This window comes from Arvicanthis niloticus, chromosome 28, assembly GCF_011762505.2.
Source record: "Arvicanthis niloticus isolate mArvNil1 chromosome 28, mArvNil1.pat.X, whole genome shotgun sequence".
NCBI classification, from domain to species: domain Eukaryota; kingdom Metazoa; phylum Chordata; class Mammalia; order Rodentia; family Muridae; genus Arvicanthis; species Arvicanthis niloticus.
The window spans coordinates 17,060,428-17,080,110 of NC_133436.1; the positions used below are offsets into that span (position 1 = coordinate 17,060,428).

The following is a 19,683-nucleotide window of genomic DNA, read 5'->3' on the forward strand; positions in this document are numbered from 1 at the left end:
CAAATGTGTATGTAGATGTCCATTTCCTGCTTCACATGACAGATTTCCTGTTCATATCATAGTGTAATATATGAATCTTTGGGCTATCTGGAAAGAACACTCTGACTTGACTCTTTGTCAATAACTGGTTTGAGAGCCGTGCACTAGGATATGGCTCAGTTTAGATAATCTGTCTTTGTTTCTTGTAATTTTTTATTGTACTTTGAAAACACTGGTCCTTCATATTGAGCATCTGTAGATTTTTAAGTATTGTCCAGGCTGTATAGATCATTTATTTCTCATAATAAAGCTTCCAATCAAAAGTGTACTGACGTTAGGTAACATACCTTCTTTGTGTCAAAGTATACCCTGAGGCACTTGAATAGGTTATCCTGCTTTATTCTTTGGGGATTTTTTTTTTTTTTTATTCATCCCACATAAGTCAGAGAGCCAGTAAATATGGAGGTCTAAATTCTGCTGCTAAATCAAAATGAAACGAGTGGGTTTTATGTGAATGGAAGGCACGTTCCATTAGCTTTTGTAATTTCCACCAACATTATTTTTATTTACCTACTTTATATGTATGAATGTTTTGTCTGCATGTATATGTCTACAACCTCTGTGCCTGGTGCCTGCAGAGGCTAGAAGCAGTATTGGATCCTGGAACTGTAGTCACAGACAGTTGTGAACTACTCTGTGGATCCTGGGAACTGAGAACCCAGGTCAGTAGCAGAAGCAGCAACTGGTCTTAATCGCTAAGCCATCTCTTCAACCACCACCTACCTTTATTTATTTATTTATTTATTTATTTATTTATTTATTTATTTATTTTGAGACAGGGTCTCACAATGTAGTCCTGCCCTGGAACATGCTATGTATGCCTGGCCTCTTAAACTCACAGTGATCCACGTATCTCTGTCTTTCAAATTCGGGAATTAAAGGGCACGTACCTCCCTACACAACTTTCACCCTAGTCTTTTAGAATGGAGAGATTATTAAAGCCTTTAGTTAAACAATGAGAATTATGATATACTGTTAAGTACATCACAGTGAATTGGACATGTAGCTATGGGCAGAAGATACCTAGCATTTGCATTCTATTCTGGTAGCTGTGATAGAACACTAGTCTCTGATACTTGCTCTTTTCCACTTTCCAGCACTCGGATGTAGCTTGTACAGTGATGTCCTGAGTAGAAATGACTTCCACTTTGTCTTAGTTGCTTGTAAATACAATAGCACTGTGTTCCTGTCCCTGGCTGTAGTGGGTACTCCAGGGTTACATCTCAGACCCTGGGGTGCAGTGTCCTCAGGTTTGTTACACCATTGTGTTCTCTGTATGCTCACTCCTTCAGGAATTATGGTTATAATGACCTTGTGTTGTTTAGACCCTCACCAGGACCCAGAAAACGCCAGTCCTCTCAGCACAGTGACCCTAAGCCACACAATAACCGGCCAGGCACAGTTGTCAGAGCTCATCGGCCATCTGCACAGAATCTTCACAATGATAGAGGGAAAGCTGTTCGAAGTCGTGAAAAGAAAGAACAGAATAAGGGAAGAGAGGAAAAGGTAAATGTTACCATCTTCAAAGTGAAAGTTGGACCTGAAGAGATGGCTCTGGTTAAAGTGCACTTGCTGCTCTTCCCAAGTTAGATTCCAGCTCCTACATGGGTGAGCTCACAACTCCCTGTACGTCCAACTTCAGGAATCCCATGCCTTCTTCTGGTGTCTGCAGGCAGCTGCACACATGTGGCATACAAAAACACATATACACACACCCACGCATGCACGCGCACCAACAATAAATGAGAAAAAAATTGTTTTTCAGATTTATTTTATGTATATGGATGTTTTGTCTGCATTTGCATCCCAGAAGAGGGCATTGAACTACACAGGAATACAGTTACAGACAGTTGTATGCACCATGTGGCTGCTGGGAATTGAACTCAGGACCTCTGAAAGAGTGGCCAGTGCTCTTAACTGCTGAGCCATCTCTCCAGGTCCCTCAAAATGTTTTTAAGTGAGTCATTTGTTAACCTTAGAAATTTGTAAACCATAGGGTCTTGGCTGTACATTCACCAGTCTGGAGGCATTTGGTTGCTATTAGGTTTTATACAGGTTTCTTTTTAAAAAACTTTTGAAGCCACGTGTGGTGGCACGTGTCTTTAATCCTAGTACTCAGGAGGTGGAGGCTAGCCAGTTTTTCTGAATTTAGGCCAGAGTGGTCCATGTAGTCAGTTCCTGGCCAGCTAAGACCACAGAGAGTCCCTGTCTCATCTCCCTCTCTTTCCAGATTGTGTATGTGTATACGTGTACATGTGCCATGGCACATGTGTGGAGGTCAGAGTGAGTCCTCTCCTCCTTCCACAGGAATCCTGGGAATCAAGGGCCAGTTGCCAGGTGTGAAAGCCTTCACCTGCTGAGACATTTCCTAGGGAGTTTTGTATTTCTTCCTTGGTGTCTTCAGTGACCCACGAATATTCAGGAGGTCAGGAGGACATTGTTTGATTTCCATCTGTAGTGTCTGTGGTTTCTCTCACCACTGACCTTCTCTTATTCCATTGTGGTCTGTTAGGATACAAGAAATTATACGTGTGTTGTTAAAGGTTCTATAGGCTGCTTGTTTAGTAGAGTGCTTATTCTGTACCTGTGTGTGGGCAGTTATTAGTGGGTTTTTTGTTAAGCCCATTTGATCAATGTAGTTTAAGATTTTGTTGATGGTGGTAGTGATTTTGTTTTTGAGATAGGGACTCATATAGTGGAGGCTGGCTTTGAACTCCTGATCCTCCAGCCTCCACCTCCCAAGTGCGAGTGCTGGGGCTATAGGTGTTCACTAGCATAACCGGGTAAATTCCAGCTAAATGTAAAGTGTTTCTTTGTCTGGACCTGCAAGGTGGCTCAGCAGATGAAGACCTTGACAGTTTGACAACCTGAGCTTGATCGGAGAACCTGCGTGGAGGTGGAGGAAAAGAACTGACGTCACAGAATTGTTCTGTGGTCTCCACATGCAGACCATGGCGTAGCATATGTGTGCTTGTATCATACATGCAGTCATAGTTTGGGGTTTTTTTTAAGGTTTATTTTTTCTTCTGCTGTGTTGCTGAGAATGAAGTTGGAAATCACTTGCTATTGCATCTAGTCCTGTGTGTTCAGTAGTGTTTGTTTTATGAAGTAGATATGCCAGGGTTTGGTTATATGCATCTCCAGTTCCTTCTTTGGATGGATTTCCAACATATTAATAGCTAATGACTATTGTATCTCCACCGTCTGCTTTCCTGAGGACAGGAGTCCTCTGTCCCTCCCCCCACTCTTGCTGCATGCTTCGCTGTCCTTTGCTCTACCGTGTGTATGTCTTTACTGGTAACTCATATCTTCTGTACACAGGTAGTTGGATCTTGTGTTCTGATCCAGCCATCTAGCCTGCATCTGTCTGTTTGTTTGTTTGAGGCAGAGTTTCTCTGTGTAGCTCTGGCTGTCCTAGAACTTATCCTGCAGACCAGGCTGGCCTCGAACTCACAGATCCACCTGCCTTTCCTTCCCAAGTGCAGGGATTAAAGGTGTGCACCACCACCGCTTGGATAGTCTGCATCTTTTAATTAGAGCTGAAACCTTTAACTTTTAAATTAATTAGTTCAAGATCCTAGTTGATTGCTGCCATTGTCTTGGTCGCTCTCCTGACTTATTTAGTTCTTGTTTGTGTTTGACCATCATAGAATCTTAGGGTTTGCTGAAGTACAGAATTGGACTTCATGTCACTACTTTTCCTTGTTGCTGTAGCAATAGCAGCTTAAGGGATGAAATGCTGTACTTTGACTTGCAGTTTGAGGAAGTCCATTGTGCCAGGGAAGGCATAATGGCAGGGGTGAGGCTGCTGCTTACTGTGTGTCAGTCAGAAGCAGAGAGGGCAAGTGCCAGTACACAGCTCCCTTCTTTTTACCGAGGCTGGGACCATAGCCCAGACTTAGGGTGGACCCTCCCACTCATTAACCTAGTCTGGAAAAGTCCAGCCCTGAAATTGGCTTCCATGATGATTCTGAATCTCATCAAGTTGATTATGGAGACTGACCACACAAATACATTTGATCTCTCCTTGTTCTTGTTAATCTGTTTTCTCTCTTTCATGTGATCTACTTGTGATTGTCATCTTTCCCTATACATAAGGTCCTTTTTAGTATTTTATTTTATATAATGCTGACCTCATGGTCCTGAATTGTTTTAATTCATACTTATCATGGAAAGTCTCTATTTCTCCACAGGATTTAAACCTCTCTTTGCTGGATATAATAATCTTGCTTTGGGAATTCTTTTCTGCACTTACAATGTGTTCAGTGTTTTCTATAGTGTTTCTGGTGAGAGCTCTGTTAGGTTTGCCTTTGTAGGCACCTTTCTCCCTAAGCTTTAATATTGTGTTTAACTTTATAATTTTTTCCAAGTTTACTTTTAATGATAGTTCTTAAACACTTCAGCCTCTCTTTTTGCCCATCATTCACCAGAGGCAGTGAGAAAGAAAGGATGGGGGTAGATCTTTTTAGGAAGGTTCTTTGGAGCAATTCCCCTCTGTGTTGTCAAGAAATCAGCAGTTCAGTTCACAGGTTAGCAGCGGCAGCTCAATCCTCTCGCAAACAGTTTTGTGGAGTCAGGATAGCAAACACCAATCAGCAGCGGTGGCACTACCTAGCAAAGACAGCTAGGCCTCGGCCTCAGCCCGCAGGAGGGACTTGGAAGGACACCAGGAGAAGTTTTTGGCTGTGCCTCTTTCAGGGAAGTGAAGATCAGTGAGGACTTGAGACCCACAAACAACTAGCTCTGTAAGCAAGCCTAGCTCAGCCTCCTTCACTGTCCGTGCAGTCCTTTTATACTCGCTCCAAATATCATGTATCCTCCACAGGTCTCGCCTCAGCACATGCACCTATCTTAGCTAACATCTCTCTGCCAATCAGCTTGAGCCCACAGAAGTGGCAAAAAAGCCAAGGCACAACACCAGACAGTTTTTGGTGCGATTCTCTTTGGAAAATCAAATGCAGCTCAACTATGCAATGGAAGGCAGACCAATACATGCATGTTGTTAGCAAAGACTCCGTCATCACGTGTCCTTTCATGTGCTTGCTTTAGCAGAGCATCCTCGCTCCTGTGTCCGCTTCAGCTAAACGTTCTTCATGTGTTTGCCACAGTAAAACACCATCCAACCAACTTTTCAGAGAACCCTTGAGTTTTCACTTCAGTTGTGACTGTGTCCCATAGATTTAAAATATTTGATTAGATACTACATGATAATTGGTCTTGTAAAGAGTCGATTATGTCTGTATGGGTTCTAAAGGCCTCTTGTATGTCCATGTCTTTTCCTAGCTCAGAGAATTTTTCTGATATAGCTTCATTGAAGGGGGTTTTCCATGCCTTTAGTTTTTGTTATGAATGAGGCTTAGCCACTAGTGGACAAGTCATGTCACCAGCCAGGTAACTTTAGACTTTAGCCGAGCTTTTATTCTCTACTGTGGAGTCTTACCTTCAGCTTTGAGCATATCCAAGAGTTCTTGAAACTTGTCATTATGCTTTTTTTTGTGTGTGGTAGTTGTTTGAATATAGTATCTGATTATATCTTCTACCCTGATAATCTTACGGTTCTAATCCATTAGTGATGCTTTTCAGTAAGTGTTTGTTGTTATTTTTAATGGATGACTCTCATTTCTAACATTTATTTTCAGAATCTTAATTTCCTGGTTGAATTTTTGATAATGTTGTTGACTTCCTGATTTAGGCCCTGAGTTGATTGTCTTACTTCATTTGTCACATGTTTGAGCTCCTTTTGAAGTTGTAATTTGAAGTGGGCTTTGAGGTTTTTTGGGTTGTTTTGTTTTTACATTTGTGTGTCTATGCACGAGTGTGTACAAAGTGATTTATTGATAGTTATTTTATGACCTCTGTACTGTTCTCAGAAGTCAGATATTCCTTTATTTTTCCTATTTACAGTTATAAACATATCAGACTGTTGTAGTTTTTGCTTTTGCTGTCAAATGTAATTTAGAAAACTTAGGAGGAAATAAAACATAACAGACTTACATAGTTCCATGGATTGTTTACTGGCTTCCTGGTGTTTCAGGGTTGATAAAGTTCTCTTAGTTTTTCTTATCTGCAGTCTCTCTCTCTCTCTCTCTCTCTCTCTCTCTCTCTCTCTCTCTCTCTCTCTCTCTCTCTCTCTCTTTGAGTGGGGTTGGTTTTAGTTTGGTTTGAATTTTTGAGATGCTTTCCCAGCCCTCTTGTCTCTGGGATCTTTGGCACGTGTGCCCATGCCTGTCTCTCTAAGAATACTTTGCTCTCATCGTCTTTTCTGAAGGATGTTATGCTGAAAGGATCTTGGGTTTTCTTTGTAACCTTGGAAAATACTGCATCACTTCCTTCTGACCTCCCTGGTTTCTTTGGAGAAATCTACTTTGATTAGGATTGGTTTTCCTTGGCCAGGTGTGGTGATAATGGCAGCACTTTGGGAAGCAAGGAGATCAGAAATTTGTTTAATGTTGGGACCATATAAGGAGACCATTCAGTCAGCAAAATCACTTTGGTCTGATTATTGTTTCTGACTCCCATAAACAAAAATGCAAATTATTGGTCAATTAAAAACTTTTCTCTCTCTCTTTTTTTTATCTCCTCATGTAGAACAGATTACCTGCTGCAGTTACAGAACCAGAGGCAAATAAGTTTGATAGCACGGGGTATGACAAGGACTTAGTAGAAGCTTTGGAAAGAGATATCATTTCTCAGAATCCCAACGTTCGGTGGTAAGTCACATCATATGGTCATTGAACTGACGGTTGTGGAAGCAGAGATGGAGAAAACATGATGTGTGCTAGACGTCTGCCTTTGAGGCAGACATGTGCAGTGCGTGCAGTGCGTGCAGTGCAGACATGTGCAGTGCGTGCAGTGCGTGCAGTGCAGACATGTGCAGTGCGTGCAGTGTGTGCAGTGCAGACATGTGCAGTGCGTGCAGTGTGTGCAGTGCAGACATGTGCAGTGCGTGCAGTGCGTGCAGTGAAGCTCACTCCCACTGAGCTGTGTCAGTCTGCTGTCTTGAGGGTCTTACTTTTGCTTGTTTTGAGGCAGGGTTTCCTGTAGACTAGGCTGGCTTCACAATGGCTGTGTAGACAGCATGGCATTGAACCTCAGTCCTTTTAACCTGAGTGCTGAGGTGACAGACAGACATCACGTGCCCAACTTCTATGGTGATGGCAAGGACTCTAGGGCATCTGCATGCTTGATGAGGACTAACGGAACTGAGCTATATTACCCAGACTTTAGTTCACATTTTTTAAAAAACTTTATTTGTATTTTGCACTGTTAAGTTTATTATTTTATGTGTATGGGTGTTTTGCCTGCATGTATGTCATTGTATGTTTATGTGCCTTTGGAGGAAGAAGAAGGCATCATGTTTTCTGGAACTAGAGTTATAAATGCCTATGAGCTACATTGTGGGTGCTGGGAATCAAACCTGGCACTCTGCAAAAGCAGCCAGTGCTCTTAATCGCTGAACCATCTTTCCAACCTCTATTTTGTTTTGTTATGTTTTGTTTGGATGTGTAATATTAGGTGTTGAACACAGTCTCATACATGTGAGGCAAGTTCTCTGCTAACTGAATATCCCCAGCTCCTTGAGATTCTTTTAAATTAATATTTCATATACAAAGTAGGACAAAGATAGCACAAATTTCATCTTTTGGATCCCCTGCTAATGTTGAAAAGGTTGAGGTTTTTATTGTTTCAAACTTTTATTGTTGTACGTATGATGGGGCAGAGCGTTGCTGTGGCACATATTAGAGACCAGAGGATCCCACATTCCTGTGGGTGCTGAGGGCCAGGTCCTCAGGCTTGTACAATAACCACTTGCACGCACTGAGCCATCTCACCAACCCGAGGTAGAGATCTTTAATGTATGCATCTTGTGTATAGCTTAGGGTAGGTGTTGCTTTGATTTGCAATTAGTGCTAGATTCTCAACTTTATTTATACCTAATAAAAGGTCTGTACCTTTTTACAGTATATTATAGAAGCTCACTTTCCCACAAGTTAGTTATATTGTCAGCTACTTTCTATTTCTTTTAAAATATAGATGATTAATAGGTGTTTTTATAACATGTAAATATTTCTAGTAATTGACATTTATAAATAAAATCTATTTTCATATAAAATTGCTACATACACTAGTAGCACCAGTAGATACTCTAGTGTCTAGGGAGAACTTCATAATGATGTTGACGACTTTTTCACTTTGACGTCTTCCTCTTAGAGTTGGAAACATACCAGATGTCTGCTATATGTCGCTGTTTATTATTTTTTAGCAACTGTTCTTCTAAGACATTATGAGATCTAAGACGCCTGGGGCTGGAGAGATGGCTCAGTGCTTAAAAGCACTGACTGCTCTTCCAGAAGACCCAGATTCAAATCCCAGCTCACAATTGTCTGTAACTATAAGATCTGACACCCTCACACAGACATACATGTGTAGGCAAAACACCAAAGCATATAAAATAAAAATAATTTATTTTAAAAAATGCCATCTATGATAATGCAGATTCAGCATCCCTAACCTGAAAATTAAGTATCCAGAAATGCACTGGTTTTTAAGACATGGTTTCTCTGTATAATCTTGGCTACCCTGGAACTCACTTTGTAGACCAGGCTGGCCTCAGACTGAAGAGGTTGGCCTGCCTCTGTCTCCTGAGTGCTGGGATTAAAGATGTGCACTACCACTGCCTGGTTATTGGATATATATATATTTTTTTTTTTTTTTTTTTTTTTTTTTTATTTTTTGAGACAGGGTTTCTCTGTGTAGCCCCTGGCTGCCCTGGAACTCACTCTGTAGACCAGGCTGGCCTCGAACCCAGAAATCCACCTGCCTCTGCCTCCCAAGTGCTGGGATTAAAGGCGTGCGCCACCACAGCCCAGCATTGGATATGTTTTCAAGTTAAACTACTTTCCTCTGTGGGAAGAAGCTTCCTTCCTCCTAAGTGCTTGCTTATATCATTCTTTCTCCAACCTAGAGCCTTGAGCCACATTTTTTTTTTTTAAGATTTATTTATTTTATGTATATGAGTACACTAAGGCTGTCTTCAGACACACCAGAAGAGGGCATTGGATCCCTTTACAAATGGTTGTGAGCCACCATGTGGTTGCTGAGAATTGAACTCAGGACCTCTGGAAAAGCAGTCAGTGTTCTTAACCGCTGAGCCATCTTCTCTCCAGCCCCTGAGCCACATTTTTTTTTTTTTTTTTTTAAAGCAGAGCCATTATCCTTAGAAAGTTTGGAGAGTTTTAGATGAAATTAATAATAATAGTTTCTGGATTAGAGAAAGTTCAATTAGTGAAATATATGCAAAAATTCCCCATCCCAAAACATGGTCCCAAACTCTTTAGTTAAGGAAGTGCTCAAATCTTAACTTAGGTCATACCACAGCATAAATTTTATCCTAGCCTGGCAACACAGATAGTGAACAGAGAAGATCTGTTAAACTGAAAACTGTTATTGCCAAGAACTAAAGACAAAGGTGTATCCTTTGTATATACTGGTCATGTGTGTATTCTTCAGGGCCCAAGAAAGGATTGAATATTTTGTGGCAGAAAAACCTGTGTTGGTGATGGTTTTCAGGGTGATATAGTATTGGATATATGATCTAAGGGGTTGGCTGATAAAGTATCTTTTCTTTCAGGTATGATATTGCTGATTTAGTAGAAGCCAAAAAGTTGCTTCAGGAAGCAGTGGTGTTACCAATGTGGATGCCAGAGTTCTTTAAGGGCATTAGGAGGCCATGGAAAGTAAGTTTGTACCCTCATCCCCAGCAGAGGGAATAGTGCTGCTATGGAGAACCTTTGCTTATTATATTGGAGAAAGTGGGGAAGTTGAGGCAGAAGGATCACTTTGGCTTCGAGGTAAGCCTTGGCTACATAGTGCATTCTAGGACAGATTGGATTAGAATAAGACCCTATCTCAAAACAGCTTTTAAAAGAAAGAATTTATGTGGTATTCAGAGTGTTTTGATCAAAAGCTAATGCAGGCTTCTCTGAGTAAGCAATACAGTGTTCAAAACCATTCTACCCATACATAGCACTCCTAGAATGACCTGTTTGCACATAGGACCCGGTTTGCAAGTGCATTTCATTTTTCTTACCACATACTTTGTCATGGTAGATTTGGAATTCTTTAGACAAATTCAGCAATATGTTTATCTCATAATGGATGGTTTTGAAGATCCTGGGATAATATGAAAAGGAGCTGTTTAAACAAATCTGGGTTAAGAGTAAACATCTGCCTCTTTAAAATACCAATTACTAATAGTTAATCTTTTGATAATGATTAATAAATTATCTGTTTTCCTTTTTTTTTTTAATTGAGTTCTAAACTTTTAATGTGATTATCTTCCTTTTGTGTCATAGAAAAGTTATCTGTGCTGGTAGAGGTGGCATATCCTTTTAATCCCAGCAGTCGGGAGGCAGAAACAGGTGGAGCTCTGTGAGTTTGAAGCCAGCCTGGTCTACATGTGAGTTCCAGGAGAGCCAGGGCTAAATTAATGAGGCCCTATTTAAAACAAACAAATAAATAAATAAACTTTTTGATATGAAATATTCATTTTACTCTTTTCTCTTTGTCACAGTGTTGTATATAAATGTAGTAAAATTTAGTACTTAGTGTTATTAGTTAGAACCAGGGCAAGCTATTGTACAAGGTAGTCTCCACTGATAGTCCCACTTCTCCAGAGAGTGGAGAAGGATGATCCTTAGAGCCCAGGAGGTCAAGGCCACATCTGTGTTTATTATCCTCAAGAAACAACAACAAGAGGTAAGGTCATAGCAATGGCATGTGGAGTCTGCTTACACCATTATATTCCCCACAGGGTGTGCTGATGGTTGGCCCACCTGGCACTGGAAAGACTCTTCTTGCTAAAGCAGTTGCCACAGAATGCAAGACAACATTCTTCAATGTCTCTTCATCAACTCTGACTTCCAAATACAGAGGAGAGTCTGAGAAGCTTGTCCGTCTTCTGTTTGAAATGGTAATGTTTGAAACAGCTCTAAAAGAGATTCTTTACCTCTGACTTTCTGCATTACATGGTTAGGATGACACTGCCTAGGACCGGAGTCCATGCCTTTGACATAGACGTATCCTTCATGATCATGAGCTTCTGCTTGTCTCCCTTCCTCCAGAGGTGGAGCCACATCAATTTTCTGAGCATTACTAGTGTGCTGTAAGTGTCTAAAATAATTATGGCCAGTTGGCTTGTTTAAAATTTTAATGTTGTGTGTGTACACATATATATATGATGGGGAGTGGGCATGTGCATATCACCACACTCAAGTAGACATCAGAGGACAATTTTGTGTGGTTCTCTCCTCCCACCCTTATGTGGATTCCAGGGCTCACACTTGTGCAACAAGTACATTTATGTGCATGAGTCATCTTGCCAGCTCTGTAATTATGTCTGCTGAACAGCACCCTGTTTGTGACATGGTAAGTGCTCTACCTTAACAAGCTTAAGACAAGAATCTTAAGTAGCTATGGAACTTTGATCACTTCCAGTCTATCACCTATGCCAGGGACTTGTTTAAGATTAATTTTATTTTAATTGTGTGTATTTGTGTATGTCTGTGTCTGCACATGAGTGCAGATGCCTGTGGAGACCTCGAGGGTGCTCAGTCTTCTGTAGCTGGAGTTAGTTATAGGTGTTTGTGATCAGTCTCTTGTGGGTGCAGGGAATTACACTGCAGTTGTCTGCAAGAGCAGTAAAAAAAACAAAACAAAACAAAAAAAAACCCCTCTTAACCTATGATCTGTCTCTGCAGCTCCTACTTTTGAGTGTGGTGACCTTGAGTGTGGTGACCTTGAGTGTGGTGACCCAGTGTATGAATTTCTTTTTTTTTTTTTTTGGTTTTTTTTCGAGACGGTTTCTCTGTGTAGCCCCGACTGTCAAATTACTTTCTTCAGCTCTTAATTTTAAGTTTCTCTTTTTTCTTCTATATGCCACGATGATAATTCTGGATCTTCACATTGGATAAATTCCATTTTTTTTCTTGAGGTACAGGCTTTCTTCTGTGTTTCTGAGGTAGTTTTTATTTCTGCAGTGTCTAGTGGCTCCTGGTGCATCAGCAAATCTAGGTGTATGCTTCACTTTAGAACCCCGAGAAGCCAAACTTGTGGTGTACATCTTTGATCCTAGCACTTGAGAGGCAGAGGCAGATGATCTGTGAGTTTGAGGCCAAGCTGGTCTACATAGTGAATTGCAGGACAACCAAAATGACATAGTAAGATCCTGTCACATAATAAACGAAAAATGAATGAATGAAGAATGAATACAAAAGGAAAAATACTTTAATAAACCCACAGATAAATACGTATGTACTAAAACATAAAAGTGCAGTGATGGGCAGCCCTTCTGATGCAGAAGTTTCTGAGGCACCGAGTTTAGACTGACCCTTCTGTCAGGGAACCCTATTAATGGAGCAGAAGGCTTCACTTAGTCACCCTGCTGCTGACTGCCATCTTGCTGCCTACCATGACCTCTGAGCAGGGGTAACTTGAGTTTCTCTTTCTGATTTCCCCTCACAAATGCTAGTATCAATAAGAACAATATAATTCTACAAGTTGTGGTACTGTTTGGACTGAACTTGCCTATCTTTTAAAGGCTTTGTTAAGCTTCACCGATGACTACAGTCTTGCCTCTAAGAAGTAGTGCAACTGATTCCATAATAGGGTGGCATCACACCATTACTTAGTGACGAAGATAGGAATCCCCTTCCCTTCTCTTTCTTGCCCAACCCCTCTCTGTCATATGTATACCTAATGCTGACATTGGAATTAGATAACCCCGTTGGAGTCTTGTCCCTAGAGAAGATTGATTATCCCCTTCTGTGCAGCCATTAGCTGCATGTAAGCCTTCATCTCAGGTTGATGCCTTAGGGAGTTCCTCCATCCACATTGGCATGTTAACTGGTGGTGTCATTGTGCAGGTCTTGTTTAGGCAGCCATATTGTTAGGACTTCATGGGTGCAGCTTCCCTGCCATGTCTAGAAGACACTGTCTCCCTGGTCCTTTGGCTCTTACAGTCTCTGCATCCTCTTATGTGCTATCCCTATAGCTTTACGTGTGGGGTTGTTGTTGGCGGTATTAGCTGGGTTGGACTATTGATTGCCTTTCTCCCTTGTCGGCTCACCTTGTACCTTCAGATACTATGAGAGCTAGTCCTGGGGAGGAAGAAGACATGAATACTTAATTCTAGTGGAAAAAGTCTGAGGTGGCGCTGATACTATCTCAGATCTTACACTTTCTAAGGTCAAAAAGTACAAATAAATAAATGAATAGTCAATGAAACTAAAATATTCAGAGCTGTTTTCTGGAAAGCTTTCTGTTTCTGTTTTTATTTCTATTGCCTATTGGACTTAGACAACTCATAGGCCAGGAGGCATTTTTTTAATTAATTAATTAATTTATTTATTTATTTATTTTTGTTTTTTTGAGAAAGGGCTTCTCTGTGTAGCCCTGGCTGTCCTGGAAATTGCTCTGTAGACCAGGCTGGCCTCGAACTCAGAAATCCTCCTGCCTCTGCCTCCCAAGTGCTGGGATTAAAGGTGTGCGCCACCAGTGCCTGGCTAACACCAGTGTTCTTAACTGCTGAGCTATAGTCTCTTCAGCCCCCAAAGGCCTGGATTTAAATAAGACCATTTAAATTCAATGAAAATGTCCATGGTTTTTCATATGACATTACAAATTGTCTAAACTGTTAAGTTTTATTTTAAAGTCAAGCAGAAAGTATCATCTATATAGGGCTTTTTTAAAGTTACTTTTCCATGCCAGGTGGTGGTGGCCTTTAATCCCAGCACTTGGGAGGCACAAACAGGCAAATCTCTGTGAGTTCCAGGCCATCCTGGTCAACAGGGCGAGTCCCAGGACAGCCAGGGCTACACAGAGAAACCCCATCTCAGCAAAACAAAACAATGAACGAAAAAAAGAAAGAGAAAATCTCCTCATGGTATCTCTCTAAGCCTATCAAAACCAGTTTGGCCTATGTCCTGTAGTCTCTGCTTGAAGTCAGACAGTTCTGACTCAGACCTTGAGAAGAATCAGTCAGAAATAGTGGGTTTTCCTTGGTATGAAAACATGCAAAATAAAGTGTAAATTTTTGATGTGCTTGGAACATAGCAATATCTAACGGTGTACATAAAAACATTAAAGTATGCTTTATGTATAGAAATGTAAACATTTTTATGTAAAAATTGGCCATCTATCTAGAATTTCTCTATTAGACTCTATAATGTAAGGAAATGGTTTCAACCAAGCTTTTCATAGAACTTGAAACTAACTACCAATATCTCTAAATGTCTTAACCACAGTTGTTCATACTATTAATAGGGTACAGGGTAACCCTGTATTTATCTCACACACACACACACACACACACACACACACACACACACACACACAGAGAGAGACAGAGAGAGAGAGAGAGAGAGAGAGAGAGAGAGAGAGAGAGAGAGAGAGAGAGAGAGAAATACAGATGCCTGTGCACACACACAGTCACATACATACTTTTATAGACACACACACACACGTACACACTTTTCTGAGAGAGAGCCAGTTTAATTATATAGTGGGAAAAAATGGCATCTATGTTTTCATTAGAAGCTGTTTCAGACCTGTTTGCTTGACTGCTCTGCTAAAATCCTAGCAGAATAAATGGGTTCTTTTAGCTATATAATACATTGAGGACACCTGGGATTCATGAGTCCCTGTGTCCAAAGAAGAAAAAAAGATAGGACAAGAAGATTATTCAGTGGCACTTGCCACTAAGCTTGTCAACTTCAGTTTGATCTCTGGGACCCACATGGTGGGAAGAGAAGGAACCTGCCAACTGTCCTTTCACATATATGCTGTGTGGCTCTCCTACACCGACACGTACACACATGCACACAAATAAATATAACTTTTAAAAAAACCTTAAACTACATGCCATGCCTTCTTTTTATTCCATTAGGCTAAAGGGAAAGGTGCAGTATGGCAGCCTCTTCAGCTGTCTTCCACGTTCCTAAAGAGTCTCTTTATGTTGTCTGTGTATGTATGATGCCTCTGTGTATGTCTGTGCACCATGTATATGCTGGTTCCCGAAGGCCAATAGAGGGTGTGGAATCCCCTGGAACTGCAGTTACAGAAGACTGTGAGTTGTCCATTTGGGTGTCTGCGAACTGAACTCATGTTCTTTACAAGAGAAGTACAGAGCCATTTTTCCAGCCCCATGTTTCCCAGTTTCTAATCTATAAATTGTTTATTTCTGTAACACTGGGCCGTAAGCACTAGGCAAGCATTCTATCACTAGGTTGCATCCTCAGCTTTGGATTATTTTTAAACAGGAAAACTCAAACCTCTAAAACCTCGTATTGCTTGGTTTCTTCCTTTAGGCTCGGTTTTACTCCCCAGCTACCATATTTATTGATGAGATAGATTCCATTTGTAGCCGCCGAGGAACTTCTGAAGAACATGAAGCAAGCCGAAGGGTGAAAGCCGAGCTGCTGGTTCAAATGGATGGTATGTGCATGTCTGTGCATAGACGAGCTTGGGACAGGATTGACTCTGTTTGTAGTGCTAGCCCAGCACATGCAGTCTGTGCTCACAACTGCAGGTAGACAGAGGGGACGGCACTTGAGATGAGTAGCTGTAAATGGGTATTCTTGGAGAACGACACATCATAAATAATGGCGCGCACACACCCCTCTTGGTATATATATTGGTCTCTTATTTTTAGCCACAGAACTCAATTAGAAATGCAAACATTGGAGGTTATATATATATATTTGGAATACTTCTTTAAATATATTCATACTTTATGAATGTTTTATATTTATTTATGTATGTTCACCTTATGCATACCTGGTGCCAGAGGAGGTCAGAAGAGGGTGTCACAGCCCCAGGAACTAGAGTTACAGTTGTGAGCCACCACATGGTGCTGGGATTGAACTCAAGTCCTCTGGAAGAGCAGCCAGTGCTCTTAACCACTGTGGTATCCCTCCAGCCTGATGGTTTGGTTTTGTTTGTTTTGAGACAGGGTCTCTACATGGTCTTGGCTGTCTCAAGACTATGTAGACCATGGTGGCCTCAAACTCACAGAGATATGCCTGCCTCTTTCTCCCAAGTGCTGAGATTTAAGTCATGCACCAATATACACAATGGTTTTTTTTTTTTTTTTAATAATTTGGCAAGTATTTGATCTGATCTGGTGTTACCATGAAATCCCTTGTGTGCTGACATTTTTGTGTGCTGTAAAACCTCATTTTCCTTGCGTCACAGACTCACATGGGCCTTAGGGAGACTGGAAAACTGCACTGCCGTGCATCACTGCACGGATATCACAGTCTGTAAAGAAAGAACTGAGCCTTCTTTCCTGACTCCCACTCAGTAACTTATTCTTCCTGCCTTTTAGGTGTTGGAGGTGCCTCAGAAAATGATGACCCTTCCAAAATGGTTATGGTTCTGGCAGCTACTAACTTCCCGTGGGACATAGACGAGGCTCTGAGACGCCGTCTGGAGAAAAGAATCTACATTCCGTTACCATCGGGTATTACAGCTCTTTCAGGGGTACCAGTTATCAAGTGTGTTTTATAATTTAAAATTTGATACTAGCCTTCCTTGAAGAGTTAGATATATACTCTTTCCTTGTGTAGCTGTTTGGCTACACCTGGAAGGCTGGATAACATCAGAAGCGTGCTCGTCCCAAGACTTGAAGAACAGTTCTTGGTAGTCTGTGCACTTGAAGTGCACATGGTCACTTAAGCCTGAATATCACCTCTCTTTGGCTAAAGCAGGAGGATTCACGGCCACCTGAGCCAAATTATGAGATCATCTTTAAAACTATATCAGAAAGTAGGCTTGAGCAAGATAAACAGTATTCTGTTCCCATTGAAGGCTTAAATTTTCAAATGTGCTTCTCCCATTAGCAAAAGGCAGGGAAGAACTGTTAAAAATAAGTCTACGAGAGCTGGAATTGGCTGACGATGTTAACCTTGCGAGCATTGCAGAAAACATGGAAGGCTACTCGGGTGCAGACATTACCAATGTGTGCAGGTATGGATTTCTCTCATACTTTGTAAGCATGAACTTCAGTTGTAGGTGTTTATATTAGGCAGACGGCCGACACTGGTCAAGGCCTATGGCTCCTTTGTAGAGTATTTGCATAGCTTGTGAAGCCATGTGTTTGATCCCAAGCACTGTAAAAAATGAAGAGCCCCACTTTACAATACATTTATGGTTGCAAGTTGGTTTGAAGTTAGTGATAAGTATTGGGAAGATATTTGCATATGATGGTCCACAGTTCATTTGGAAGCTACAAGTCCAAAAAGTACTGTTTCTCTGCAGTGTTAGGTGGGATTCCCCCGAAGTGTGCTTAATGTACTCATGGGGTGCAGTGATAGAGTTCTTTTCAGTCACTGTGTCCTCAATGTAAGACATAGTCCTAACCTAAGTCTCAGGGGCCTGGTTGCACATACTTCTTCATTTCTAAGTGAGCACATCACACAGAACATGAGGATCAGAGATATTGTATACAAATGAAGTTACTGTCCCTGTGGTGACTGCAGTTAAGAATGAACTTGGTCAAAGAATGCGGCATATGACTCAAGCAGTAGAATGCTTGCTTATCATGCATGAAGCAGTTGGCTGGGTTTGATCCTCAGTGCCACATATGACTAAGATTCCGTGGTGAACTGTAATCCTAGCACTCAGGACACAATGGGAAGGATAATCAGAAGTACAGGTCATCCCTGGAACACTGACAATTTGAGGTCAGTCTGAGCTACATAAAACTTTTTCTTAAAGAGTGTAGTCCTGGCTATTGTGGAACTTATTGTAGACCAGGCTGGCCTCTCCTTTCAGAGATCTGCCTGCCTCTGCCTTCCAGGTGTGTGCTCCACTGCCCAGCTTATAAAAGACATTCTTGATGTCTTGTTCCTATAATAGAGGGAAAGGGGAAACCCTGCCTGACCTGATTTTCCTTTATGTGGAAAAAATGGTTAATTTTGTAGATAACATTCCTTTCTGTTTCCATGGTGAATATCTATTCTTTATTGAGCAGATATGTAGATGTAATTGCAAGCTTTTCTTTTTCCTTTTTTTTTTTTTTTAAATGTTTAAGTACTCTGCTGCATGTACACCTGCAGGCCAAAAGAGGGCATCAGAATCCTTTATAGATGGTCATGAACTACCATGTGGTTGCTGGGAATTGAACTCAGGACCTCTGGAAGAGCATCCAGTGCTCTTAACCAGTGAGCCATCTCACCAGCCCTAATACAGTTTTCTTTATTGTACCTTTTACTTTTGTCTCGGATTGTATAGTCAGCATTTATACTGAACTGAATGAAATTGTACTTCCTTCACTGTGGAAGAGACACTGCTAAAAAGCAGCTAAAAGCAGCTCTCATTTCCAGTGTAGGCTTTAATGTATTATGTACGCATATAATGTGTATAAGATCTTAGAGAATTTAACAGGTTTTTTGTTTTGGTTAGGTTTTGTTTTTGTTTTGCTTTTCTGTTTTTGAAATAACACTTTGGGCTTTTTTTTAATTTAAAACCTAGGGACGCATCTTTGATGGCCATGAGACGACGGATTGAGGGTCTGAGCCCAGAAGAAATCCGGAACCTTTCAAGAGAAGAAATGCACATGCCTACCACCATGGAGGATTTTGAAATGGCTTTAAAGAAGGTTTCTAAATCAGTATCAGCTGCAGACATTGAAAGATACGAGAAATGGATAGTTGAGTTTGGATCGTGCTAGCTAAGTTCTCACATGTAAACTGTGAGAAATCTGCCTTAAGTCTTTGAAAAACAATTAAATGTAGTATTTCAGTGCATTGAGTGCTATATTTTTTTAAACTTTCATAATGGTGTGATTTTTAAATTCTTTCTGGCTCTGAATAAAGACAATATTTTTGAACTGCACATTGATTGTTTTAATTTAGCACTGTTTGGCTTCTGCTAAGAACAGCATCTCTCCCACTGCTTGTTACTGTTGTTCGTGGTAGTAACAGAAAACTAGTGAACACACACATGCAGCTAGTTAAAGCATAGCTAGACCTGTGTGTCTTCCTTCTCGTCTGATATCATGGTAGCTTTTTTCTTTCTCTCGGAGTAAGACTAGGACTCTTGGGGCTAGAGAGATTGGCTGAGTAGTTTGAAGAGTGCATGCATAATGTTCTATTGAGTTGCAAGTATGCACGTAGGGTAGCTTCATGGGGATATGGTGCCTCTGAGATCCTTAGACACCTAAACACACACACACACTCACACACACAAACACACAATTAAAAATCTTCAGGAAAGAAATTAGGACTCTCTAATGTTCATTTAAGAGGTGTGGAGAAAATGTAGTATTTTCTGAATAATTTCTTTGAGAGAAAGTCCACTGCTTCTGCTCCCCTATGCATTAGGGGCTTGTGTCACCATCCTGGCTTAGGTGACTTTATTCTGCCTTTGAAAAAGGCTATGCAGTGCCGGTCGTATTCCTACACTTATGCTGTTCATCATCCTTTAGCAGACTCATCAGTCCATTTCCTCACATTCACAATAAGCATCAGACTGAGACAGATGAGCAATGGCACAGATAAAAGCAGTGAGTGCAGTGAAAGCTAATGTCATGGGCTCGGAGGTGCTTGCCGTGCCAGCACGAGGTTCTGATCAGGTCTCCAGCAC

General features: G+C 41.0%; 1 protein-coding gene across 2 annotated transcripts in view; it reads left to right on the top strand.

Annotated features, from left to right (window-relative positions):
* The window catches only part of Katna1 (katanin catalytic subunit A1), a 33,323-nt gene extending 14,390 nt beyond the window's left edge, over positions 1-18,933 (top strand). For both annotated transcript variants that reach the window (XM_076926819.1, XM_076926820.1), the window contains exons 4-11: positions 1,365-1,545; positions 6,628-6,749; positions 9,671-9,776; positions 10,853-11,011; positions 15,405-15,531; positions 16,424-16,558; positions 16,938-17,064; positions 18,571-18,933. In XM_076926819.1, the coding sequence (XP_076782934.1) occupies positions 1,365-1,545; positions 6,628-6,749; positions 9,671-9,776; positions 10,853-11,011; positions 15,405-15,531; positions 16,424-16,558; positions 16,938-17,064; positions 18,571-18,769 (1,156 nt within the window). In that variant the 3' untranslated portion in view covers positions 18,770-18,933. The remainder of the gene's footprint in view (positions 1-1,364; positions 1,546-6,627; positions 6,750-9,670; positions 9,777-10,852; positions 11,012-15,404; positions 15,532-16,423; positions 16,559-16,937; positions 17,065-18,570) is intronic.
* Positions 18,934-19,683: the final 750 nt, after the last annotated feature.